The sequence below is a fragment of the Oncorhynchus keta genome, chromosome 23 (assembly GCF_023373465.1).
Source record: "Oncorhynchus keta strain PuntledgeMale-10-30-2019 chromosome 23, Oket_V2, whole genome shotgun sequence".
NCBI lineage: Eukaryota > Metazoa > Chordata > Actinopteri > Salmoniformes > Salmonidae > Oncorhynchus > Oncorhynchus keta.
Genome location: NC_068443.1, coordinates 40410394 through 40438272, shown reverse-complemented (window position 1 = coordinate 40438272; position 27879 = coordinate 40410394). Strand labels below are relative to the sequence as shown.

Sequence of the window (27879 nt, the reverse complement as noted above, 5' to 3'; positions counted from 1 at the left end):
AAACTGCAGTGGGGTCAATGAAATCAAATAAAAAATAATTGGGAACAAAAAATTATGAGTGCAGATTCTGTGAGAAAGATCATTTGAAAAAAAAAATGTATTGAGTAAATGTATTTATTGGTTTCCTTTGAAGAGATGAAAATGTAATGAATTGAATGTTAATTTGTTGATATAAAAGATCTAAATGTACAGATTTGAAGGTTGTATCATTAGATTTGGCGTGGGGTGGTGTCGTGAGAAATTGTTGTGAAAGAAATGGGGTCCCCGCTGAAAAAGTTTGAATACCACTGCACCTTAGCATTGAATACCACAACTTTAGCATGGTAGCTAATTAGCTACATTTGAACTACTTCACAACTAGTTACAATGTTAGCTAACCCTAACCCTTAACCATAACCACCTAGCTAGCTCTCGTTAGCCATCGGAATTCAGAACATATCATACGTATTGAACATTTGTAACATATTGTGCAAAGTAACATATCAGAAGTATCAGAAGCCCACAACAAAAATATCAGAAGCCTCCTCCCTAAGTTTGTTTTACTCACTGCTTTAGCACACTCTGCTAACCCTGATGTCCTTGCCGTGTCTGAATCCTGGCTCAGGAAGGCCACCAAAAATTCAGAGATTTCCATACCCAACTATAACATCTTCCGTCAAGATAGAACTGCCAAAGGGGGCGGAGTCGCAGTCTACTGCAGAGATAGCCTGCAAAGTAATGTCATACTTTCCAGGTCCATACCCAAACAGTTTGAACTACTAATTTTGAAAATTACTCTCTCCAGAACAAGTCTATCACTGTTGCCGCCTGCTACCGACCCCGTCAGCTCCCAGCTGCGCCCTGGACACCATTTGTGAATTGATCGCCCCCATCTAGCTTCAGAGTTTGTTCTGTTAGGTGACCTAAACTGGGATATGCTTAACACCCCGGCAGTCCTACAATCTAAGCTAGATGCCCTCAATCTCACTCAAATCATCAAGGAACCCACCAGGTACAACCCTAACTCTGTAAACAAGGGCACCCTCATAGACGCCATCCTGACCAACTGGCCCTCCAAATATACCTCCGCTGTCTTCAACCAGGATCTCAGCGATCACTGCCTCATCGCCTGTATCCGCCACGGAGCCGCAGTCAAACGACCACCCCTCATCACTGTCAAACGCTCCCTAAAACACTTCTGTGAGCAGGCCTTTCTAATCGACCTGGCCCGTGTATCCTGGAAGGACATTGACCTCATCCCGTCAGTTGAGGATGCCTGGTCATTCTTTAAAAGTAACTTCCTCACCATTTTAGATAAGCATGCTCCGTTCAAAAATGCAGAACCAAGAACAGATACAGCCCTTGGTTCACTCCAGACCTGACTGCCCTCGACCAGCACAAAAACATCCTGTGGCGGACTGCAATAGCATCGAATAGCCCCCGTGATATGCAACTGTTCAGGGAAGTCAGGAACCAATACACGCAGTCAGTCAGGAAAGCTAAGGCCAGCTTCTTCAGGCAGAAGTTTGCATCCTGTAGCTCCAACTCCAAAAAGTTCTGGGACACTGTGAAGTCCATGGAGAACAAGAGCACCTCCTCCCAGCTGCCCACTGCACTGAGGCTAGGAAACACGGTCTCCACCGATAAATCCGTGATTATCGAAAACTTCAATAAGCACTTCTCAACGGCTGGCCATGCCTTCCGCCTGGCTACTCCAACCTCGGCCAACAGCTCCGCCCCGTAGTTCCTCACCCAAGCCTCTCCAGGTTCTCCTTTACCCAGATCCAGATAGCAGATGTTCTGAAAGAGCTGCAAAACCTGGACCCGTACAAATCAGCTGGGCTTGACAATCTGGACCCGCTATTTCTGAAACTATCTGCCGCCATTGTCGCAACCCCTATTACCAGCCTGTTCAACCTCTCTTTCATATCGTCTGAGATCCCCAAGGATTGAAAGCTGCCGCAGTCATCCCCCTCTTCAAAGGGGGAGACACCCTGGACCCAAACTGCTATAGACCTATATCCATCCTGCCCTGCCTATCTAAGGTCTTCGAAAGCCAAGTCAACAAACAGGTCACTGACCATCTCGAATCCCACCGTACCTTCTCCGCTGTGCAATCTGGTTTCCGAGCCGGTCACGGGTGCACCTCAGCCACACTCAAGGTACTAAATGATATCATAACCGCCATCGATAAAAGACAGTACTGTGCAGCCGTCTTCATCGACCTCGCCAAGGCTTTCGACTCTGTCAATCACCAAATTCTTATCGGCAGACTCAACAGCCTCGGTTTTTCGGATGACTGCCTTGCCTGGTTCACCAATTACTTTGCAGACAGAGTTCAGTGTGTCAAATCAGAGGGCATGCTGTCCGGTCCTCTGGCAGTCTCTATGGGGGTGCCACAGGGTTCAATTCTCGGGCCGACTCTTTTCTCTGTATATATCAATGATGTTGCTCTTGCTGCGGGCGATTCCCTGATCCACCTCTACGCAGACGACACCATTCTATATACTTTCGGCCCGTCATTGGACACTGTGCTATCCAACCTCCAAACGAGCTTCAATGCCATACAGCACTCCTTCCGTGGCCTCCAACTGCTCTTAAACGCGAGTAAAACCAAATGCATGCTTTTCAACCGATCGCTGCCTGCACCCGCATGCCCGACTAGCATCACCACCCTGGATGGTTCCAACCTTGAATATGTGGACATCTATAAGTACCTAGGTGTCTGGCTAGACTGCAAACTCTCCTTCCAGACTCACATCAAACATCTCCAATCAAAAATCAAATCCAGAGTCGGCTTTCTATTCCGCAACAAAGCCTCCTTCACTCACGCTGCCAAGCTTACCCTAGTAAAACTGACTATCCTACCGATCCTCGACTTCGGCGATGTCATCTACAAAATGGCTTCCAACACTCTACTCAGCAAACTGGATGCAGTCTACCACAGTGCCATCCGTTTTGTCACTAAAGCACCTTATACCACCCACCACTGCGACTTGTATGCTCTAGTCGGCTGGCCCTCACTACATATTCGTCGCCAGACCCACTGGCTCCAGGTCATCTACAAGTCCATGCTAGGTAAAGCTCCGCCTTATCTCAGTTCACTGGTCACGATGGCAACACCCATCCGTAGCACGCGCTCCAGCAGGTGTATCTCACTGATCATCCCTAAAGCCAACACCTCATTTGGCCGCCTTTCGTTCCAGTACTCTGCTGCCTGTGACTGGAACGAATTGCAAAATCGCTGAAGTTGGAGACTTTATCTCCCTCTCCAACTTCAAACATCAGCTATCCGAGCAGCTAACCGATCGCTGCAGCTGTACATAGTCTATAGGTAAATAGCTCACCCTTTTTCACCTACCTCATTCCCATACTGTTTTTATACTGTTTTTATTTATTTACTTTTCTGCTCTTTTGCACACCAATATCTCTACCTGTACATGCCCATCTGATCATTTATCACTCCAGTGTTAATCTGCAAAATTGTATTATTCGCCTACCTCCTCATGCCTTTTGCACACATTGTATATAGACTGCCCATTTTTTTCTACTGTGTTATTGACTTGCTAATTGTTTACTCCATGTGTAACTCTGTGTTGTCTGTTCACACTGCTATGCTTTATCTTGGCCAGGTCGCAGTTGCAAATGAGAACTTGTTCTCAACTAGCCTACCTGGTTAAATAAAGGTGAAATAAAAATTAAAAAAATAAATAAATAAAAAATCATATGAAATGGATGCTGGACATCCACAAATTCACACATATCATATGTGCAAGAGCAGAAAGAGTCTCTTAACAACAAGGAACTTTGGTCCCAATGAGGACCCAGCCGAGAAGAGATCAACATCCGACGAGCTTCTCCTTCACGTCTATGGATTAAAATGACAATATGATATTATAACATATGATATTAAATCAAACCAAAATTGTATTAGTCACATGCGCCGAATACAACACTGTAGTCCTTACAGTGAAATTGCTTACTTACGAGCCCCTAACCAACAATGCAGTTTTTAAAAATACAGATAAGAATAAGAAATAAAAGTAACAAGTAATTTAGTTCAACTAGTAATATAACTACATTTTGCAGTAGCTTGTTGAACTAAATTCAAATCTTGGTAGTGTTTTCAGTAGTTAATTACTACTTTTTACATGTAGCGGTGTACCTAACTACTGGAACTACACACAACTAATTTTTGCAAAAATTTAAGAAAATATGGGTGATGTAGACAATACTTTTCTTACATTTCCGACATCAGACCTGCCTCATTTTTTGCTTGAATAATAGTTTGTGAGTTTATTAATAGCCTAAATTACACATTCTGTTAACATCTGACTGCAGAGTGATCTATTCTTGCAATGTGTAGTCTCTTACATTTCAGATTTAGAAAGGACCGTTTAGATGAAGTGAACTACTTTTTCAAAGTAACTTTGGTTTAAGTAAACTATATTTTTCTTAATGGTGACTTTAGTGTCGCTTAACTTCTTTCAGTGTGAAGTCATTTGGAAGCTTGGTAAACTAGCTTCCCCAACACTGCCGTTCACCTACTGGCCCTCTTTTGGTCCAGCAGGCAAGGGTCACTGACATGTAGAGCATAAAGATAAGCGAGGTGGTCTGATTGATTTGGCCTATTTAACACTGAGCTCCACTGGCCCAATGACTCAGCTAGCTAAACAGGTCAATAACTTAACAGTCAGTGTCCCAAGACACAGCATAGCTTCCTTCTCTGTCTGCGCCAGAGTTGGGCAGGAATCAGGGACCCTCTGCACCAATCAACACTCGCCACTCAAAGAAGCACCTTCAATACCTGACCTAGAAGAGCCACACCAATTTTTTTTTTTTTTTTATATATATAGAAAAATGTACTTGTCTTTGCTACTAGCACTGACTTTGCTGTTCCGGGGATTCATACAATGGCATTAAGGAGTATACCAACGTAGTCATCGGCTTCATCAATAAGTGCATTGACGATGTCGTCCCCACAGTGACTGTACAAACGTATCCCAACTAGAAGCCATGGATTACAGGCAACATCCGCTTTCAAGGAGCGGGACACTTATCTGGACACTTATAAGAAATCCCGCTATGCCCTCAGACGAACCATCAAACAAGCAAAACATCAATACAGGACTAAGGTCGAATCGTACTACAACGGCTCTGATGCTCGTCGGATGTGGCACGGCTTGAAAACTATTACGGAAACCCTACAAAGGGAAACCCAGACGTAAGCTGCAGAGGTGACGCGAGCCTACCAGACAAGCTAAATGCCTTTTATGCTTGTTTCAAGCATGCAACACTGAAGCATGCACGAGAGCACCAGCTGTTCTGGATGATTGCGTGATAACACTCTCGGTAGCCGAAGTTAGCAAGACCTTTAAAACTGGTCAACATTCACAAAGCAGCGGAGCCAGACGGATTACCAGGACATGTACTCAAAGCATGCACGGACCAACTGGCAAGTGTCTTCATTGACATTTTCAACCTCTCTGAGTCTGTAATACCTACATGTTTCAAGCAGACCACCATAGTCCCTGTGCCCAAGGAAGCGAAGGTAACCTGCCTAAATGATTACCGCCCCGTAGCACATTGGTAGCCATGAAGTGCTTTGAAAGGCTGGTCATGGCTCACATCAACAGCATCCTCCCGCATACCCTAGACAAACTCCAATTCGCATACTGCCTCAACAGAGCCACAGATGACGCATTTTCAATCGCGCACCACACTGCCCTTTCCCACCTAGACAAAAGGAACACTGTGCTGTTCATTGACTACAGCTCAGCATTCAACACCATAGTGCCCATGAAGCTCATCACTAAGCTAAGGACCCTGTGACTAAACACCTCCCTCTGCAACTGGATCCTGGACTTCCTACGGCTTATACTTATACGGCTGCAACACTGAGAGCATCCTGACTGGTTGCATCACCGCCTGGTATGGCAACTGCTTGGCATCTCAACATAAGGCGCTACAGAGGTGTCACGCCTTGGTCATTGTATTTTGTGTTTTCGTTATATATTTGGTCAGGCCAGGGTGTGACATGGGTTTATGTTATTGTATTTTCGTATTGGGGTTTGTAGTATTTGGGATCGTGGCTGATTAGGGGTGTTGTATGGGCTTGGCTGCCTGAGGCGGTTCTCAATCAGAGTCAGGTGATTCTCGTTGTCTCTGATTGGGAACCGGATTTAGGTAGCCTGGTTTCGCTTTGTATTTCGTGGGTGATTGTTCCTGTCTCTGTGTAGTTTCACCAGATAGGCTGTAATCAGGTTTCGTTCCAGTTTGTTGTTTTGTATTTTGTATTGTATTTTCATGTGTCACTTTTTCTATTAAAGTCATGAGTAACCACCACGCTGCATTTCGGTCCGACTCTCTTTTGACAAACGAAGAACGACGTTACAGAATCACCCACCACACTCGGACCGAGCAGCGTGTTAACAGGCAGCAGCGAAAGGAGGATGTTATGGACAGCAGAGGCATGGAGTATACGACATGGGATGAAATAGACAGGTGGGCGGCCCACCCAGAGAGAGTGCAGGAGCCCGCCTGGGATTCGCTAGAGCAGTGCGAAGAGGGCTATAGGCGAATGGAGTCGAAAAGAAAGACAGGCGGCGCAGAGCGAAAACCAAAAGTAACCCCCAAATATTTATTGGGGAGGGCGCAGAGAGAGAGTGGCTGAGTCAGGAGTCAGACCTGAGCCTACTCTCCCTGTTAATTGTGAGGAGCAGCAATATAAGGACCTCTGGTCTTGGGAGATGATATTAGACAGAAAAGGACCCTGGGCGCAGCTGGGAGAATATCGCCGTCCCAAGGAAGAACTAGAGGCGGCTAAAGCGGAGAGGCGCTGGCATGAGGAGGCAGCACGGCGATGCGGTTGGAAGCCCGAAAAGCAGCCCAAAAAATTATTGGGGGCTTAATGGGAGTATGGCTATGCCAGGTAGGAGACCTGCGCAAACTCCCTGTGCTTACCGGTGGGCTAGAGAGATCGGGCAGACACCGTGTTATGCTATGGAGCGCACAGTGTTTCCAGTGCGGGTGCATAGCCAGGTGCAGCACATACCAGCCCTTCGTATTGGCCGGGCTAGAGTGGGCATCGAGCCAGGTAAGCTTGGGCAGGCTCGGTGCTCAAGAGCTCCAGTGCGCCTGCACGGTCCGGTCTATCCAGAGCCACCTCCACACACCAGTCCTCTGGTAGCAGCTCCCCGCACCAGGCTTCCTGTGCGTGTCCTCAATCCTGTAGCACCAGTTCCAGCACCACGCACCAGGCCTTCTGTGCACCTCGCCTGTTCAGCACAGCCAGAGCCTTCCTTCCCTCCTGCGCTGTCGGAGTCTCCCGCCCGTTCAGCACAGCCAGAGCCTTCCTTCCCTCCTGCGCTGTCGGAGTCTCCCGCCTGTTCAGCGCTATCAGAGCCTTCCTCCTCTACAGCGCTGCCGGAGTCTCCTGCCTGTTCGGAGCAGCCTGAGCTGCCAGTCTGCAGGGAGCTGTCAGTCTGCAAGGTGCTGTCAGTCTGCATGAAGCAGCCAGAGCTGTCAGTCTGCAAAGAGCTGCCAGTCTGCAGGGTGCTGTCAGCCTGCATGGAGCAGTCAGAGCTGTCAGTCTGCATGAAGCAACCAGAGCTGTCAGTCTGCAAGGAGCTGCCAGTCTGCAGGGTGCTGTCAGCCTGCATGGAGCAGTCAGAGCTGCCAGTCTGCAAAGAGCTGTCAGTCTGCAAGGAGCTGTCAGCCTGCATAGAGCAGCTAGATCCGCCAGTCAGCCATGATCTTCTAGATCTGCCAGTCAACCAGATTCTACCAGATCTGCCAGTCAACCAGAATCTTCCAGATCTGCTAGTCAACCTGAATCTTCCAGATCCGTCAGCCAGCCAGGATCTACCGGAGCCTACTACCTGCCTGAGCTTCATCTCAGTACTGGGCTTCCTCTCAGTACTGGGCTTTCTCTCAGTTCGGGCTGCCCCCTCAGTTCCGGGCTGCCCCCTCAGTTCCGGGCTGCCCCCTCAGTTCCGGGCTGTCCCTCAGTTCCGGGCTGCCCTCAGTTCCGAGCTGCCCCTCAGTTCCGAGCTGCCCCTCAGTTCCGAGCTGCCCCTCAGTCTCGAGCTGCCCCTCAGTCCCGAGCTGCCCCCAGTCCCGAGCTGCCCTCAGCCCCGAGCTGCCCCTCAGCCCCGAGATGCCCCTCAGCCCCGAGATGCCCCTCAGCCCCGAGATGCCCTCAGTCCCGAGATGCCCCTCAGTCCCGAGATGCCCCTCAGTCCCGAGATGCCCCTCAGTCCCGAGCTGTCCCTCAGTCCCGAGATGCCCCTCAGTTCTGTGGGGTTCTGGGTGAGGACTATTAGGCCATGGTCGGCGGCGAGGGTGAATTATCCCAGGACGCGAAGGGGAGGAACTATGACTTTAATGGAGTGGGGTCCACGTCCCGAGCCGGAACCGCCACCATGGACAGACGCCCACCCGGACCCTCCCTATGGTTTTGAGGTGCGTCCGGGAGTCCGCACCTTAGGGGGGTTCTGTCACGCCTTGGTCATTGTATTTTGTGTTTTCGTTATATATTTGGTCAGGCCAGGGTGTGACATGGGTTTATGTTATTGTATTTTCGTATTGGGGTTTGTAGTATTTGGGATCGCGGCTGATTAGGGGTGTTGTATGGGCTTGGCTGCCTGAGGCGGTTCTCAATCAGAGTCAGGTGATTCTCGTTGTCTCTGATTGGGAACCGGATTTAGTTAGCCTGGTTTCGCTTTGTATTTCGTGGGTGATTGTTCCTGTCTCTGTGTAGTTTCACCAGATAGGCTGTAATTAGGTTTCGTTCCAGTTTGTTGTTTTGTATTTTTGTATTGTATTTTCATGTGTCACTTTTTCTATTAAAGTCATGAGTAACCACCACGCTGCATTTCGGTCCGACTCTCTTTTGACAAACGAAGAACGACGTTACAAGAGGGTAGCGAGGGTAGGGGAGTTTCCTGCCATCCAGGACCTATATAATAGACAGTGTCAGAGGAAAGCCCATAAAATTGTCAGAGACTCCAGTCACCCAAGTCATAGATTGTTTTCTCTGCTACCACACGGCAAGCGGTATCGGAGCGCCAAGTCTAGGACCAAAAGGCTCCTTAACAGCTTCTACCCCCAAGCCATATGACTGCTGAACAATTGTTCAAATGGTCACCGGACATTTATTTACATTGACGCCCCCCCCATTTGTTTTGTACAGTGCTGCTGTTTATTATCCATGCAGTCACTTCACCCCTACCTAGATGTACAAATGACCTCAACTAACCTGTACCCCCGCACACTGACTCAGTACCGGTACCCCCTGTATGTAGCCTCGTTACTGTTATGTTATTGTGTTACTTTTTTATAAATGTTTTACTTTAGTTTATTTGGTAAATGTTTTCTTAACTCTTCTTGAACTGCACTGTTGGTTAAGGGCTTGTAAATAAGCATTTCACGGTAAGGTCTACATTCATTGTATTTGGCGCATGTGACAAATACAGTTTGACTGGATTTGATAACTACTTTGTTGAGGGAAACTGTACTTGCGACGATTGTGCTATGTTGTTGTCTCACCTAGCTATCTTAAGATGAATGCACAAATGTAAGTCGCTCTGGATAAATGACAAAAATGGTGCCCGGCAACAGTACTAGGTCTCAGAGCAGGTGACTGCACTTGCAAGATTCCCACTACTAGTGCACCGATAACTAGCTAGCCATTCTACATCAGCTACATCCGATAAAAGGATATTTTCCCCCTCTTCTCCGGGTCTGAGACTGAAGCCCTCAGCATCCACATCTGGAGTTGCCTGTATAACAGGAAGTAAATATGCATAACTAAGTGGTCAATTCATGGTTTTTGACATTGTGTGACAACAAGCACACAAAAACCGCAATCCTACGTTTTTCATAACTAAAGACGTCTGAAGATGCTTGTTTGTTCAGACTCACACAAACTTTATGTACGATTCTGAAAACGGAGATCACGTTTTGATTCCAAATTCAATGTTACACGAGGATGATTGATTGACATAAATCAGGGAAGCTATAGGGAGCAGAAGCAGAAGGGTCGTCGGGTTGTGGGAAGTAAAGTTTCAAATGTGGTTTGCCCCTTTGTGGTTGAAACAACTACCGATTTATAAGCAAAGTATTGCATGAACGGTTTTCAACTTTTAAAGCGTCTTCATTTCTATCGTCACGTCACGAGTTCTGACAACCATTTCCCTTTGTGCTCCCTATACCCGCTAATTGCTTATTCACTAACCCACCGTGTTACTACTAATTACTGACACTATAGAGGGATTACTTACTGCACTGTGCTGTATGAATGTACTTACATATCGATCCCAATCAATCTCCCCATAATAGCCATTTGGAGCCCCGTTGGTCTTTTTCTGTGATAATGGAACGTGTGAGTGAGAAACTCTCATAACACCAAGCATTTTATATACCCATATTTTAAATACACATAACTTGAACAACAACAACAACAACACAATTCACAATGGCGATTACATTCAACTAAAGTAAAGAGAAGTAAAAAAAATCATAATAAAAAAATTAATAGAAAGAAAGAAGAGTGAAAATAAGGGTATCAAGAACATCACATAGATTGTTTGCCCCATAGTCTACCTTTCTCGCACTTACTCCATCTTTGTCAGGTGAGCCCCTGTATAGAGAGACATGAGAGGAAAGGACAGAATCATCAGCTAAGACTACTTTGACAATAGTAGTGGAAAAGCGCAGAAGTTCGAAATGACCTCTCAAATAGCTATCAGACCAAAATAATTTTTAAAAACAACAACACTTGGATAGTCCATAGACGCTCAACATGCCAACTGCATGTCTATGGACTTGCAATCAAGTAAGTGTTACCAAAGTAAATCTAGCCACTGAGTTATGTAATGTTTTTAAATGTCTTGGTGCCAGGTGTTTAATTCTGCATGTGAAACTGTCTCTACTCGTGCACACTTACGTGAAATCTGTATCCTTCTCTTTCTTTCGTAACCCAAAGGCCTTTCTGGTACGTTTTTTCAGTCCTAGCAGCGAAGAAAGAGAAGAAGGAGGGAGAGAAAGTGAATTAGAGAGAGTAATGAAATAGTGATGGGTATCTCCATGAGCACCAGCATGTGAAGTTCATAGGAGCATATCAAATTGGGTGTCAAATGAAAGCTAAGAGTATATTTTTGGGAAATGAAGGCAGAGATACAACCATCTTAAAAAGTAGGCATAAGTAAAGGCTTTGCTTTCTGGAAAACATGTTCCAGACAAAAAGGTATCAGAAATACACAATAATATTGACATAAAGATCCCTGCAAGCTAATATCAACACTTAAATGTACTTTTGGATAAATTGTTAATCTTCTGTAAATTGAAGAAATATTGCCTAATGCTTTGTAATCCCATTACTAAAATCCCACATATCTTTTTCTAATTTGTCTCTCTCATGAGGGTGGATAATAAAAGTTCACAGAAGTAACAAGTAATGATAGACCTACTAATTAGTTGTAGTGATCTATTTTTGCATGAATTATTAAGTGATTAAAACTCGTAATTCCCGTTACCAAATAGCGTAATTACTAAAGAATCAGTAACAGAATTACTGCAATTGAATTGGCTACAATGGGAAATCATAATAGTCTGGACAACTCCTCCCTCTCTCCCTCTGCCTCTCTCTCTTCAGTTAATATCACCTATCCCAGCTCTTCGGAACACCTACCCATGAGCCCCCTTTCCATGTACTGTAATAAGCATCCTCACCCACTTAGCACCGACCGACACTGGACTTCAATGGGCATTGAAAAGTAGTAGATGGCGTTGTGTGGGCGAGCGGTTTGCCGATGTCAACGTTGTGAACAGAGAGCCCCGTGGTGGTGGTGGTGGGGTTATGGTATGGGCAGGTGTAAGCTATGGACAGCGAAAACAATTGCATTTTATTGATGGCAATTTGAATGCACAGAGATACCGTGACGAGATCCTGAGGCGCATTGTCGTGCCATTCATCCGCCGCCATCACCTCATGTTTCAGCATGATAATACACGGCCCCATGTTGCAAGGATCTGTACACTATTCCTGGAAGCTGAAAATGTCCCACTTCTTACATGGCCAACATACTCACCAGACATGTCACCCATTGAGCATGTTTGGGATGCTCTGGATTGACGTGTACGACAGCGTGTTCCAGTTCGCGCCAATATCCAGCAACTTCGAACAGCCATTGAAGAGTAGTGGGACAACACTTCACAGGCCGCAATCAACAGCCTGATCAACTCTAAGCGAAGGAGATGTGCCGCGCTGCATGAGGGAAATGGTGGTCACACCAGATACTGACTAGTTTTCTGATCTTTACGTCCCTACCTTTTTAAAAGGTATCTGTGACCAACAGATGCACATCTGAATTCCCAGTCATGTGAAATCCATAGATTAGGGCTTATTTAATTTATTTAAATTTGCTGATGTCCTTATATGAAAAACTGTAAGTCAGTAAAATCTTTGAAATTGTTGCCTGGTGCGTTTATTTTATTTTTTTGTCCAAAATGCTCAAGCTCAGTAAATTTGGTTTTGAAACATTGATGGACAGTAATATTCAAACCTGGTCTCTGATTTTCAAGCATATTTAAGTCAGGACTGAGACTGGACCATTCAGAACCACTCAGCATCTATTGGAAAGCCTTTCTGATGCGTCTTTGGCATTAACATTTGTGTTATTCATCCCAGGGATAGGTTTTCAGAAGACCGAGACGGATTTTCCTCAAAGGACCCTGAGACTAAACACCTCCATCTGCAACTGGATCCTGGACTTCATGGCAGACCACACCCGGGTGGGTGGTAAGGGTAGGCAACAACACATTTGCCACGCTGATCCTCAACACTTGGGCCCCTCAGGGATGCGTGCTTAGTCCCCTTCTGTATTCCCTGTTCACCCTAACGACTGCATGGCCAAACATGACTCCTTGACAGCTTCTACCCCCAAGCCATAAGAGTGCTGAACAATTACTCAAATGGCCACCAGACTATTTACATTGACCCCCCCCCTCCCCCCTTATCTATGCAGTCACTTTACCCCTACCTACATGTTCAAATGACCTCAACTAACCTGTACCCCTGCACATTGACCTGGTATTGGTACCCCCTGTATATTGCCCCATTATTCTTATTTTACTTTTTGTACATTTTTGCTTTAGTTTATTTGGTAAATATTTTCTTATCTCTTTCTAGAACTGCATTGTTGGTTAAGGGTTTGTAAGTAAGCCATTCACAGCGCATGTGACAAATGAAGTTTGATTTGATTATGACAAAACAATGGATAAATGTTTCCTAGTTGTGAAAAGTTGGAAGAATATTATTCAAAGTGATTAGCAACTGCAATGGCTGACAAATATGCTTCCATTAACTCTGGGGTGTGAAAACATACACCATCAAGACCATCTTCATTTTTATTTATTTTTGTTACACTTTCTATAATTTTTCTTTCACTTTGGAAATGTGGAGTAGGATGTGTAGATCGGTAGGAGAAAAATCCAAATGTACAGTATGCTTTTTTCCTACTTAATTTGAAGGCAGCAAAATGTGAAGCGGGTGTGCAGACTTTCACTAGGAACTGTAAGACAGGAACACAATCACCACATTTGTACAACCAAAGACAATATGGAAATGGAGGAAATGGCAGTAGTGATCAATCTATACACTCCATTGAGCCTGTGAGAAATCTAGCTACGGCGGCCATCCTGTGCCAAAACTGAGGCCAAGCCCCCTCCAGGGTTGGTAGTTGGCATCATACAGTGTTGTAATCAGGGCAACTGGAAAAACCAACACCCTGACACAGTTTAATGTGTGGGCACAGCGAAGAGCTCAGGGCCTATGTCCCCTGGAGGGATCCCATGTTGGTACAGTTTAAGGTGACTTTGGAGCACAGGTGGAAAAACATAGTACTGGGGACACATAGGTGCAGAATGATTATTATTCTTTTTTTTTTACAATAGTTCTGTCCATTTAGAGTAACACTTGTGGCTCAAGGGCACCCCCAGAAGCAAAAGTTCTGTACAGACACTTTAAACTAACTGTCCAGTGAAAATTGCATTTCTAAAAGTTAATATTCTGTTAAAGCAGCCTTTCTTACAGTATGGGTCGCGGACATGTTAATGGTGGAAGTAAAAACATACATGACCAAAAGTGCTCGTCGAACATCTCATTCCGAAATCACGGACATTAATATGGAGTTGGTCCCCCCTTTGCTGATATAGGAAGGCATTCCACTAGATGTCAGAACATTTCTGTAGGGACTTACTTCTATTCAGCAAGAAGAGCATTAGTGAGGTCAGACACTGATGTTGGGCAATTAGGCCTGGTTCGGAGTCGGTGTTCTGATTCATCCCAAAGGTGTTCGATGGGGTTGAGGTCAGGGGTCTCTGCAGGCCAGTAAAGTTAATCCACACCGATCTCGACAAACCTTTTCCGTATGAACTTCAGTTTATGCACTGGTGCATTGTCATGTCAGGCCTTCCCAAAACTGTTTCCACGAACAACAGAATCATCTACAATGTCATTGTCTTCTGCAGCATTAAGATTTCCCTTTGCAGGAACTAAGGGGCCTAGCCCGAACCATGAAGAACTGCCCCAGACCATTATTACTCCTCCACCAAACTCTACAGTTGGCACTATGCATTCGCGAAGTCAGCATTCTCCTGGCATCTGCCAAACCCAGATTCATCAGACCGCTCCAGAGTTCAATGGCGACGAGCTTTACATTACTCCAGCCGAAGCTTGGCATTGTGCATGGTGATCTTAGGCGTATGCACGGCTGCTCGGCCAAGGAAAGCTCCCAATGAACAGTTCTTGTGCTGACGTTGCTTCCAGAGGCAGTTTGGTAGTGGAACTCGGTAGTGTCTGCAACCGAGCACAGAAGCTACACGCTTCAAATCAAATCAAATCTTATTTGTCACATATACATGGTTAGCAGATGTTAATGCGAATGTAGCGAAATGCTTGTGCTTCTAGTTCCGACAATGCAGTAATAACCAACGAGTAATCTAACCTAACAATACCTTATACACACAAGTGTAAAGGGATAAAGAATATGTACATAAATATATATGAATGAGTGATGTACAGAACGGCATAGGCAAGATGCAGTAGATGGTAACGAGTACAGTATAACATATGAGATGAGTAACGTAGGGTATGTAAACATAAGTGTCAGTTTAAACCAGGTTGTAAGTCGCTCTGGATAAGAGCATCTGCTAAATGACTTAAATGTAAATGTAAAGTGGCTAGTGATACATGTATTACATAAAGATGGCAAGATGCAGTAAATGGTATAGAGTACCGTATATACAGTGGGGCAAAAAAAGTATTTAGTCAGCCACCAATTGTGCAAGTTCTCCCACTTAAAAAGACGAGAGGCCTTCATGGCCTTCCTGTGACATCGGGTGGTGCAGGTGTCCTGGAGGGCAGGTAGTATGCCCCCGGTGATGCGTTGTGCAGACCTCACTACCCTCTGGAGAGCATTACGGTTGTGGGCGGAGCAGTTGCCATACCAGGTGGTGATACAGCCCGCCAGGATGCTCTCGATTGTGCATCTGTAGAAGTTTGTGAGTGCTTTTGGTTACAAGCTGAATTTCTTCAGCCTCCTGAGGTTGAAGAGGCGCTGCTGTGCCTTCTTCACGATGCTGTCTGTGTGGGTGGACCAATTCAGGTTGTCTGTGATGTGTACGCCGAGGAACTTAAAACTTACTACCCTCTCCACTACTATTCCATCGATGTGGATAGGGGGGTGTTCCCTCTGCTGTTTCCTGAAGTCCACAATCATCTCCTTAGTTTTGTTGACGTTGAGTGTGAGGTTATTTTCCTGACACCACACGCCGAGGGCCCTCACCTCCTCCCTGTAGGCCATCTCGTCGTTGTTGGTAATCAAGCCTACCACTGTTGTGTCGTCCGCAAACTTGATGATTGAGTTGGAGGCGTGCGTGGCCACGCAGTCATGGGTGAACAGGAAGTACAGGAGAGGGCTCAGAACGCACCCTTGTGGGGCCCCAGTGTTGAGGATCAGCTGGGTGGAGATGTTGTTGCCTACCCTCACCACCTGGGGGGGCGGCCCGTCAGGAAGTCCAGTACCCAGTTGCACAGGGCGGGGTCGAGACCCAGGGTCTCGAGCTTGATGACGAGCTTGGAGGGTACTATGGTGTTAAATGCCGAGCTGTAGTCGATGAACAGCATTCTCACATAGGTATTCCTCTTGTCCAGATGGGTTAGGGGAGTGTGCAGTGTGGTTGAGATTGCATCGTCTGTGGACCTATTTGGGCGGTAAGCAAATTTGAGTGAGTCTAGGGTGTCAGGTAGGGTGGAGGTGCCTTTTGATGAGTTGATCATTTGAATCAGCTGTGTAGCGCTAGGGCAAAAACAAAAATGTGCACCTCTTTGGGTCCCCAGGACCAGGATTGAGAACCACTGTTGTACACAATCGTGCACCATTTTCAGGAACCCATTTTGGCTCGTGAGCTCTACTTTCAAAATTACCTCCTGAAATTATATAAACTCATACCCAAATAATGTTGTTGACTATATTCATATTTGTGGCCAATGCACAAATTGTAGAGAAGAAAAAAAAACACTTTAAAATAAAACATCTCAAACTTGTAGCTCAAACAGACCTTTTCAAAAATGCTTACCATTTCATCATAGAACATGTCATGTTGGCTCATTGGCTGAGCTGGCCAATCAGCAGTCTACTTGCATGAATACTTTTTATGACCGGTATACACCCACACCATTTGGGTACGCACAAACTATTCCAACACAGAAAAGCTGCTTTTTTAACATGCCTAATACATTTATTTGATAGAAATCTGGAAACACTGGACAGTTACTCCAAGGGGTTATTTTGAATCATGAACTGTAACTGGGTCTCGTGAAGAAGTTAAAAACATTTCCCACCCAGTAACATTGTAATATATTTACTTTTTGACCTTCTAAATGTAGTCTTGTTAAGTGCATTGAATCCAATTGCAGCCGACGAAGAAGCGTTTGAAAACCCTATAACCAAGTTTCACTTTAACAGGGCCTGTAGGCAGACAGTACTGTAGTAACATGGAAAGGGAATGAACCATTTAACTACAGTATTACTGAATCATGAGGTCAATTTTATTCAGCTGTTTTGATGTAGGCCTAGTTTATGCCAGGCACAGTAAGTAGACATAAACAGCCTCGGACAGGTTCTTGGACACTTCTTGGATGCATCTCAATAGTCTACCAATAGTCTTACTCTCTTTGTCTCTTTTCCTTCATTTGCACTGACATGAAAGAGCTGGAAACGTGGGACGAATTGGGCATCTGCCCCATTGCGTTCACTAATGTCCAATGGCCAGTGAAAAAAAAGAGAGAGGGCACATGGGGATGAAGGAGCTTTAGACTGTTGAGACGCACCCAGTTTTCCCCCCTTACCCGCTCCACTCAAGATTCTTTAAAATGGACAACTTAATAAAACATTGTACAGTAACACTGCACTGAATAGCAGTCAACTGGCCTCGGAGAAACCCTTAGGCAAGACCCTCTCTCTCTCTCTCTCTCTCTACACTTCAGAATGCATCTGACAGCATCGCTATTTCTGTACCTAAGACCTTTCAATCCCATAGAGCACCTTGCTATTCACATGGGCACTGAGGCTCACGCTACCACGGCTCGCAATGACGAACGGAGAGAAAGCCTAACATCTCAGTTGTGTCAGAGCCTAAGAGCTGCCAGCTCGGCATGCACGTCCACAAAAGATTCCGTCGATAGCTTCACAAATAGTCTGGATCTATAAACCACTATACACTTCTAAATGTGAGCCATTCATTCAGCAAACCTAAGCAACATACAGTATAACACAGTATTTGTTTGACAACAGAAAACGTATGCAATCAATTCATGTTAGACCATGTGTACAGGTATGTGTTTTGTTAACAACGCCTACCATGTTGACATAATGTTTAAAGAAATATAACAACCAGAGAATAGACCAACTCATGTCACAATGAAAACACTATTTCATTTGCGCCATTACAGAATGCTTTGATAAGGTCCCCTTAATTTTACATTTACATTTTAATGATAGGTGATCCGTGAATGGGCCACTGATTCAAACACATTCTGAAATGAGCTGGCATCATTTCAGCCAACACAAAAGACTTGAATAGAATACACGGGAGATCGCTGAATTCTAGCACCGATAGTATGAGCCACAACCTCACTAGGTATAACCTTGAGACAAGACTATTAACTAATTACACACCCATCACGAGAGAGAGAGAGAAACACACACACACACACACACACACACACACACACACACACACACACACACACACACACACACACACACACACACACACACACACACACACACACACACACACACACACACACACACAGACACACACACACACACACACACACACACACACACACACACACACACACACACACACACACTAACACACACACACACACACACACACACACACACACACACACACACACACACACACACACACACCCCTGCCGAGCCGGACGTCTGCCTCATTGTGCCACACAGCTGTGATGTGAACATCTATCCCTCCCTTACAAATCAATCCACACACACGCATAGGCATCTGACAGAGCCACGTCACACCACAGATAGAACGAAAACATACGGTAGCCTAAGCACCAAAACACAAGAGATGCTCAAGATAGTTAGATACCCACTAGAGCTTATTACCAAGCAATAGCACCCAAAATACTGCCTTGCAGAAGGGCATAAATAGGAAGGAGAAGAGAGGGAGGAGATGGAGGATAAAAAGGAGGAGCGGGGGGCACAAATAATTACCTTCCATCATGATTGCAGATTTTCATTCCTCTGTCCCCCTCCACGGATGGAGGGAGACCAACAGATGGATAGAGAGACAGACAGGCGGATGGAGGAACCCGAGATATTCCAAGTGGCTAAATGATGCCGGGTCTAGGGCATTCCTAATTGCCGAACGGCTCCCAAGTGAAGCGGAACGTCGTTGCTCCCTCCTCCTCCACCCCTTGAGCCCCGACACCAGCACACGGGGGGTGGGGGAGGTAGCCAAGCAGGCTGTCGGGCCGACGGAAGAGGCAGAGACAGAGGCCCAGGGAAGGTGTAGAGAATCGGGGGAAGGGCCCAGCGCGTTAGGCCCCAGTCGCCCCAACAGCACTGACACACGCCATCAACGAGAGGTGGATGCTGAGTTAGAAAGGCAAATGAGAAAAACACAAAGCGAGCGAGAGAGGCAGACTGAGAGAGAGATAGAGAGCAATGGAGGGAGTGATTATGCTGCTTGCTGATGTCACACCTGCGCTGAGCCAATCCCGGCACTCTGGCAGTCATCTGCTTTGTCACATGCCTTCTGTCCCCTGATGCCTTAGCTCTTTAGCTTGGACTGTTAGCAGATATATTGTAGCCTATACATACAATTCCACACTCATTGCATGTTTTTTTTTTATTGTACCTGCTAATACAGCAACATAACACAGGGATGCTTAAAATACCTATCAACAGTATGTAGACAATTCTACACGCACCTAGTATATTCAGTTTTTTGTGCAGATGTGAAATCCTACCAAGGACAATGTCTTGATTTCTTCACGACTGTGTGTCTGTATAAATGTTTGGTATTTAACTGTATGCTTATTCACATCAGTATGTTTGTTGCTCTGTTTCCGCGTCACAGGATGGCAATCCTTTATGCCAAAGTCACATTGTCAACAACCATCAGCACACAAACACACACATACGGGGAAGGGTACGGAGGACATCACACATACCTCAGCATGTCAGATAAAGAGGGAGATTTGTCAATTAGGTACGTTAGAAGGAGGATTCAAATGTGTATGTGGGAAGGGATAAGGGTATTTATTTGGAATTGGGGTAATTGTCATGGGACAGTGTAGCTCAGAGGCATTCTGTGAATAAAATAACCATTCCCTTATTGAAAATAACACATACACTCACTTAGGTTGGAGTCATTAAAACTCGTTTTTCAACCACTCCACATGTTTCTTGTTAACAAACTATAGTTTTGGCAAGTCAGTTGGGACATCTACTTTGTGCATGACGTGCCATTTTTCCAACAATTGTTTACAGATTATTTCACAATATCACAATTCCACTGGGTCAGAAGTCTACATACACTATATTGACTGCTTTTAAACAGCTTGGAAAATTCCAGAAAATGTCATGGCTTTAGAAGCATCTGATAGGCGAGTTGATATCATTTGAGTCAATTGGAGGTGTACCTGTGGATGTATTTCAAGGCCTAGCTTCAAACGCACTGCCTCTGCTTGACATCATGGGAAATCAAAAGAAATCAGCCAAGTCAAAAAATTGTAGACCTCCACAAGTCTGGTTCATCCTTTGGAGCAATTTCCAAATGCCTGAAGGTAACACGTTCATCTGTACAAACAATAGTACACAAGTATAAACACCATAGGTGTCACGCCCTGATCTTAGATATCCTTTTTATTCCCTATGTTAGGTCAGGGTGTGACTCGGGTGGGAAAGTCTGTTTTGTATTTCTTTGTTTTTGGCCATGTGTGGTTCCCAATCAGAGGCAGCTGTCTATCGTTGTCTCTGATTGGGGATCACATACAAGTTGTAATTTTCCTTTTGGGTTTTGTGGGGTCATGTTTTCTGTTTAGTGTCTGTGTAATGGATGTGAAACGGCTAGCGATGGTGCTTTATGGGCAGTACTGAGAAAACGTGTGCGAGCAAGGAGGCCTACACACCTGACTCAGTTACACCAGCTCTGTCAGGAGGAATGGGCCAAAATTCACCCAATTTATTGTGGGAAGCCTGTGGAAGTCTACCTGAAACGTTTGACCCAAGTTAAACAATTTAAAGGCAATGCTACCAAATACACTCTTAATACACTGTTAACTTCTGACCTACTGGGAATGTGGTGAAAGAAAAGCTGAAATCTCTTCTATTATTCTGACATTTCACATTCTTAAAATAAAGTGGTGATCCTAACTGACCTAAGACATCATTTTTACTAGGATTAAATGTCAGGAATTGTGAAAAACTGAGTATAAATGTATTTGGCTAAGGTGTATGTTAACTTACGACTTCAACTGTACATTTCACATGTGGACACGTGACGTTAATGTGACATGTGAAGCAACGTGTTAACATGAAACTACATGACAACATAATCTCTTGTGAAATAAATGTGACAACATGGGGAGGCACTTGGGATTTGAACTCAACACCTCTTGGTTGTGTCGCGGAGAATCTTAACAAAATGTAACACTTACAAGAACTTGTGAATTCAATATAGGCTGTTAATACAAACATATCAGAAGCCTAGATGGTCTGCGGAACACACACTTTTCCAGAGCACTGGCTCTGATTTATACACATACAACATATGAGTCCATCCCACACGCAAATGAAGTTACTTCCCTCAGTCCATCTGCCACCATTATATCCCGATCTGTGCATCCTGCTTGTTCAGCTCGCTAACGCCCATATCCGCTTTCAGTTAAGTTATAATAGTGGCGGGATGTCTTCATGTCCCAAAAATAATACATGCCCATCTTATGCTATGGGCCCCCTTACGTTCAGCCTGGTGTGTTCTTTGGTATGTCTGTCCTTATTACGTGTCTCTTCTGACATTCCTTCAGCATCTTCATGTCCTAAAAATATATGGCCTATGTCTATAGTCCATCAGTTGGTCATTTGGCTGACCCCCTCCTTTGTATGTCCCTCTGACCTTGGTATGTCCAGCTGTCCTATGCTCTCATGGCCTTACTCTGTCTGGCCTCCTGTCCTATACAATAGCCAATGCATTTTACCAGAATGGCAAATGCACTCTAAGTGTATCTTTCTCTTGTGTTACAGTATTATGTTCCTCCCTATATGTACATCTTTCTCCCACAGTTGCAAGCTACCTGAAGTTCCTGCTGCACCACCAGGTCTGTTGACATCTGCCTCCTGTGTCTGTTGAAGATCAGCTGGCTATATCATGACACTAGGCGAGACCCAAATGCAGACACAGGAGGCAGGTGGTTGGAGTTTCAGATGTTTAATAAATCTAAAGGGAATAGGCAAGAGAATGGTTGTGGACAGGCAAAAGGTCATAACCAGATCAGAGTCCAGGAGGTACAGAGTGGCAGGCAGGCAGAATAGTCAGGCAGGCAGAATAGTCAGGCAGGCAGAATAGTCAGGCAGGCGGGTACAAAGTCCAGAACAGACAAGTGTCAAAACCGGGAGGACTAGAAAAAGGAGAAAAGGCAAAGCAGGAAAACACACTGGTAGGCTTGGACATACAAGACGAACTGGCACAGAGAGACAGGAAACACATGGATACATACACTGGGAAAGACAAGCGACACCTAGAGGGGGTGGCGACAATAACGAGGACAGGTGAAACAGATCAGGGCGTGACAAGCTACTGTTTTATTGCCAAGAATACACTTCTGCACTTTCCTAAAGTTGCAGTAAAAATAGAGTAAATATATACCAAAACTATACCAAAGGTGTTATTTCTATAAAATAAGAGTATGCTTCTGTATTCCGATGTAAATTACTGTAAAATCTTCTACTGTTACCACTTCACCCCCCATAAGCACAAACAGCACAATTTGTCTACTTCCCTGTTAGTGAGCATTTCTCCTTTGCCAAGATAATCCCTTCACCTGACAGGTGTGGCATATCAAGACGTTGATTAAACAGTGTGAACCTTACACAGGTGAACCTTGTGCTGGGGACAATAAAAGGCCACTCTAAAATGCGCAGTTTTGTCACACAACACAGAAGTCTCAAGTTTGAGGGAGGGAGTGTGCAATTTGTATTTTTTTTATCCATTATTTTACCAGGTAAGTTTACTGAGAACACATTCTCATTTACAGCAACAACCTGGGGAATAGTTACAGGGGAGAGGAAGAATGAGCCAATTGTAAACTGGGGAATATTAGGTGACCATGATGGTTTGAGGGCCGATTGGGAATTTAGACAGGACACCTGGGTTAACACCCCTACGATAAGTGCCACACACCCTACACAGGGCAGTGCCCCCAATCACTGACCTGGAGCATTGGGATATTTTTTAGACCAGAGGAAAGAGTGCCTCCTACTGGCCCTCCAACACCACTTCCAGCAGCATCTGGTCTCCCATCCAGGGACTGACCAGGACCAACCCTGCTTAGCTTCAGAAGCAAGCCAGGAGTGGTATGCAGGGTGGCATGCTGACTGCATGAATGTCCACCAAAGCTGTTTCCAGAGAATTGAATGATAATTTCTTTACAATAAGCCACCTCTAACATCATTTTAAATAATTTGGCAGTACATCCAACTGGCCTCAAAACCACAGACCAGGTGTAACCACGCCAAACCAGGACCTCCACCTCCGGCTTCTTCACCTGCAAAAACTAATTCTGATTGGCTGGGCCTGGCTCCCCAGTGGGTGGGCCTATGCCCTCCCAGGTCCACCCATTCATTTCAATTGACTGATTTCCTTATATGAACTGTAATTCAGTAAAATCATTGAAATTGTTGTATGTTACGTTTATATTTTTGTTCAGTATATTTGACCATGTGCCTGAATATGCTAATGAGCCCCAGACAACACATAGGTCCCACCTACATTTTAAGACCAGTATAGCTCTCCAACTCCCCAGAAATTTTCGACTGGCTAATTCGTTGAACATGGAACGTGATGAGTTTCCTAGTTCTGACGAGCACGTGCCCGCAACATAATGCTGCATTTGTAACTAAGTGGGAATGGGGAATTTACCACACACGACTGGGAAAACTCTACTTGAACGTCCCTCCAACTGGTAATTACTAGTGGAACACTCATCTATCATCCTGAGCTCCCACTTCTCCCACATGCTGACCTCCGATGCCACCTACTAAGGAAATTACCTTTATAACAGCATGTTCGGCAGTTAAAAGCAAAAACAAAACATAATCAATAAAAAAGCAATATGTTGTTTTTTTACACTAATTTGTTTATGAGCATGATAGCTGTACTTATAGTTTATGGTTTACGCAGCTTGTTGGCCATTAGCCAATCAGCGTTTCTCAACGAGTTCAAAGCACATGAATGTATCCAACTGATATTTACTTCACTAATGGTAAATTCCCACCCCCTCACGGTTATGAATGCAGCATTCAATTTAATATATTGGGTAGCTAGCTAGGTTTTTTTCCTCGGTGGCCCTGCATCTACAATGTATGCCATTTCAGTTTGTGTAGTTGTGGGTTTAGCTTTCTGTGACTTTGTAGAAAGTACGGTCTGCATGTGTAGGCGCATGTTGCGTCATGATTGCAAGGTGTCCCGATATCTTTTCCAAAGGTCCCATTATCTTTTACAACTGTCCCGTTATCTGGTTTTAATGTCCATTCTAGAATATCTTTCAAGCCAATCAGGAACAATGCTGTGAAATAAATAGAATTATAAACTGGGTGGTTCAAGCCCCGAATGTTGATTTCTCTGAAAGCTGTGGTATACCAAGATAAAGCAAAGCAGTTCGACACATACAACAGCACAGAGTTACACATGGAGTAAAACAAGCATACAGTCAATAATACAGTAAAAAAATAAGTTTATATACAATGTGAGCAAGTGAGGTGAGATAAGGGAGGTACAATATAGCAAGTAAAACACTGGAAAGGTTGATTTGCAGTGGAAGAATGTGCAAAGTAGAGATATAAATAATGGGGTGCAAAGGAGCAAAATAAATAAATACAGTAGGGTAAGAGGTAGTTGTTTGGGCTAAATTATAGATGGGCTATATACAGGTGCAGTAATCTGTGAGCTGCTCTGACAGCTGGTGCTTAAAGCTAGTGAGGGAGATGTGTTTCCAGTTTCAGAGATTTTTGTAGTTTGTTCCAGTCATTGGTAGCAGAGAACTGGAAGGAGAGTTGGCCAAAGGAAGAATTGGTTTTAGGGGTGACTAGAGAGATATACCTGCTGGAGCGCATGCTTCGGGTGGGTGTTGCTATGGTGACCAGCGAGCTGAGATAAGGGGAGACTTTACCTAGCAGGGTCTTGTAGATGACCTGGAGCCAGTGGTTTTGGCGACGAGTATGAAGCGAGGGCCAGCCAACGAGAGCGTACAGGTCGCAGTGGTGGGCAGTATATGGGGCTTTGGTGACAAAACGGATGGCACTGTGATAGACTTCATCCAGTTTATTGAGTAGGGTATTGGAGGCTATTTTGTAAATTACATCGCCGAAGTTGAGGATAGGTAGGATGGTTGTTGTGAAATAGGAAGCCAATTCTAGATTTAACTTTGGATTGGAGATCTTTGATGTGAGTCTGGAAGGAGAGTTTACTGTCTAACCAGACACCTAGGTATTTGTGGTTGTCACATATTCTAAGTCACAGCCATCCAGAGTAGTGATGTTGGACAGGCGGGCAGGTGCAGGCAGCGATCGGTTGAAGAGCATGCATTTAGTTTTACTTGTATTTAAGAGCAATTGGAGGCCACGGAAGGAGAGTTGTAAATGGCATTGAAGCTCGCCTGGAGGGTTGTTAACACTGTCCAAAGAAGGGCCAGAAGTAGAATGGTGTCGTCTGTTTAGAGGTGGATCAGAGACTCACCAGCAGCAAGAACGACATCATTGATGTATACAGAGAAGAGAGATATGACAAAACATTTATTTTTACTGCTCTAATTACGTTGTCAACCAGTTTATAAAAGCAATAAAAGCACCTCGGGGGTTTGTGCTATATGGCTAATATACCACAGCTAAGGGTGTTGTGCATGAGAACAGACCTTAGCCATGGTATATTGGCCATGTACTGTACCACACCCCCTTGGGTCTTATTGCTTAATTATACCATGGCATTGTTGAATACTCCTTCCTGATTGGCTTCAAGGGCATTATAGGCTGCATTATTTCCCTATAATGCACAGTAGAATTAAATGACTATAGTTCATTTTTACATGTTTTGTTTGAGCTGCTTTTAAAAGCAAAAGTGGAATAGAAAACAGTATTGCTATTGTTTAATTCGATGTTCATAATAGCAAGCTAGAACTGATGGTTTGGTTACCACGGCAACTACTGCAGCTATCTAGTAAACTTGTTAGCTACTTCAGTGGATGTTGAACATATTTCTACTGGCAAATGTATTCAATTGTAGCCATGTTATGAAAGAGATAATCAACTCGTGGCTCTATGCATTCTCAGGAAAATTATGCAAATTAAGCAACTCCGTGGAAGACTGAGTTTCCACTTCGTTCATTATTTACCATATAACGCATAGCCCTTCATTGATGATCCCATACATAATCCTGTACAATATGAAATGTGAATTATGTGGATTATAACTTTGATCTTTTTGATGGGGTTGCTAAAAAAAATGTGTAAGGGAAATCTAGTCATAATTTAAATGACAAACTTCATGAGCCTTTTAAAACCTCAAATACACTACAAGTGTTTAATTTCTCCTTCAAATTAAGATGTTACATACAGAATGTACACTAAAATGGATTTTCAGTGGATACACTGAAAAACAGTACAAAAATGTAATAGACAGAATCAGACAGAATCTAGGATCAGGTCCCCCTATCCATTTAATCTTATCCCATAACGACTGCCCCCACACATTGAAGACACGGATGTTCAAGGCCAACTGTGGTACTGCAGGCTGTTACAGTTTTCTTCCTGGGAAGGAGAGGAGTACCAAAATGCAGCGTGGTTATGGTTGAACATCTTTAATAAAGAGGATAACGTGAACAATATACAAAACAAAAAAAAACGAAACAGTCCTAACTGGTGCAAAACACAGAGACAGGAGACAATCACCCACAAAATACCCAAAGAATATGGCTGCCTAAATATGGTTCTCAATCAGAGACAACGATAAACACCTGCCTCTGATTGAGAACCACTCTAGGCAACCATAGACTTACCTAGAATACTACACTGAACACAACCCCATCAATCTACAAAACCCATAGACAAGACAACACATAATCACCCATGTCACACCCTGGCCTAACCACAATAATAAAGAAAACACAAAATACTAAGGCCAGGGCGTGACACAGGCATTGTTAACATAAAACAGGATCTCACATTAGTGAATGAAAAATCTTCAAAGTCAATCTTCGTATAAATACAATTTTAAAAAGACAATCATGGTACCAAAAATTGCTTCTAATTACACCAGATGTACACTACCATTCAAAAGTGTGGGGTCACTAAGAAACATTTTTTGTCCATTAAATATCAAATTGATCAGAAATACAGTGTAGACATTGTTAATGTTGTAAATGACTATTGTAGCTGGAAACAGCAGATTTTTTTAATGGAATATCTACATAGACGTACAGAGGCCCATTATCAGCAACCATCACTCCTGTGTTCCAATGGCACGTTGTGTTAGCTAATCCAAGTTTATCAGTTTAAAAGGCTAATGAAAACTTTTGTCCTGATTAAAGAAGCAATAAAACTACCCTTCTTTTTACTAGTTGAGTATCTGGAGCATCAGCGTATCTGGAGCATCAGCATTTGTGGGTTCGATTACAGGCTCAAAATGGTCAGAAACAAAGAACTTTCTTCTGAAACTTGTCAGTCTATTCTTGTTCTGAGAAATTAAGGCTGTTCCATGTGAGAAATTGCAAAGATACAACGCTGTGTACTAGTCCCTTCACACAACAGCGACAACTGGCTCTAACCATAATAGAAAGAGGAGTGGTGAAGAGGCGACTCCGGGATGCTGACCTTCTAGGCAGAGTTGCAAAGAAAAAGCCATAGACTGGCCAATAAAAAGAAAAGATTAAAATGGGCAAAAGAACACAGACACTGGACAGAGGAACTCTGCCTAGAAGGCCAGCATCCCGGAGTCGCCTCTACACTGTTGACGTTGAGACCGGTGTTTTGCGGGTACTATTTAATGAAGCTGCCAGAAGCTGTTCATGTCCTTTGAACT

General features: G+C 44.4%; 2 protein-coding genes across 2 annotated transcripts in view; one reads left to right on the top strand and one right to left on the bottom strand.

Moving 5' to 3' along the window:
- The window catches only part of LOC118401634 (SH3-containing GRB2-like protein 3-interacting protein 1), a 38194-nt gene extending 16998 nt beyond the window's left edge, over positions 1-21196 (bottom strand). Inside the window, exons 1-5 of the mRNA XM_052477364.1 lie at positions 18798-21196; positions 10928-10991; positions 10585-10621; positions 10290-10346; positions 9704-9761 (exon numbers count right to left, since the gene is read on the bottom strand). Of these exons, the coding sequence (XP_052333324.1) occupies positions 9704-9761; positions 10290-10346; positions 10585-10621; positions 10928-10991; positions 18798-18807 (226 nt within the window). The 5' untranslated portion in view covers positions 18808-21196. The remainder of the gene's footprint in view (positions 1-9703; positions 9762-10289; positions 10347-10584; positions 10622-10927; positions 10992-18797) is intronic.
- The window catches only part of LOC127911058 (uncharacterized), a 441684-nt gene that overhangs the window by 10126 nt on the left and 403679 nt on the right, over positions 1-27879 (top strand). The gene's annotated exons all lie outside the window — the stretch shown is intronic.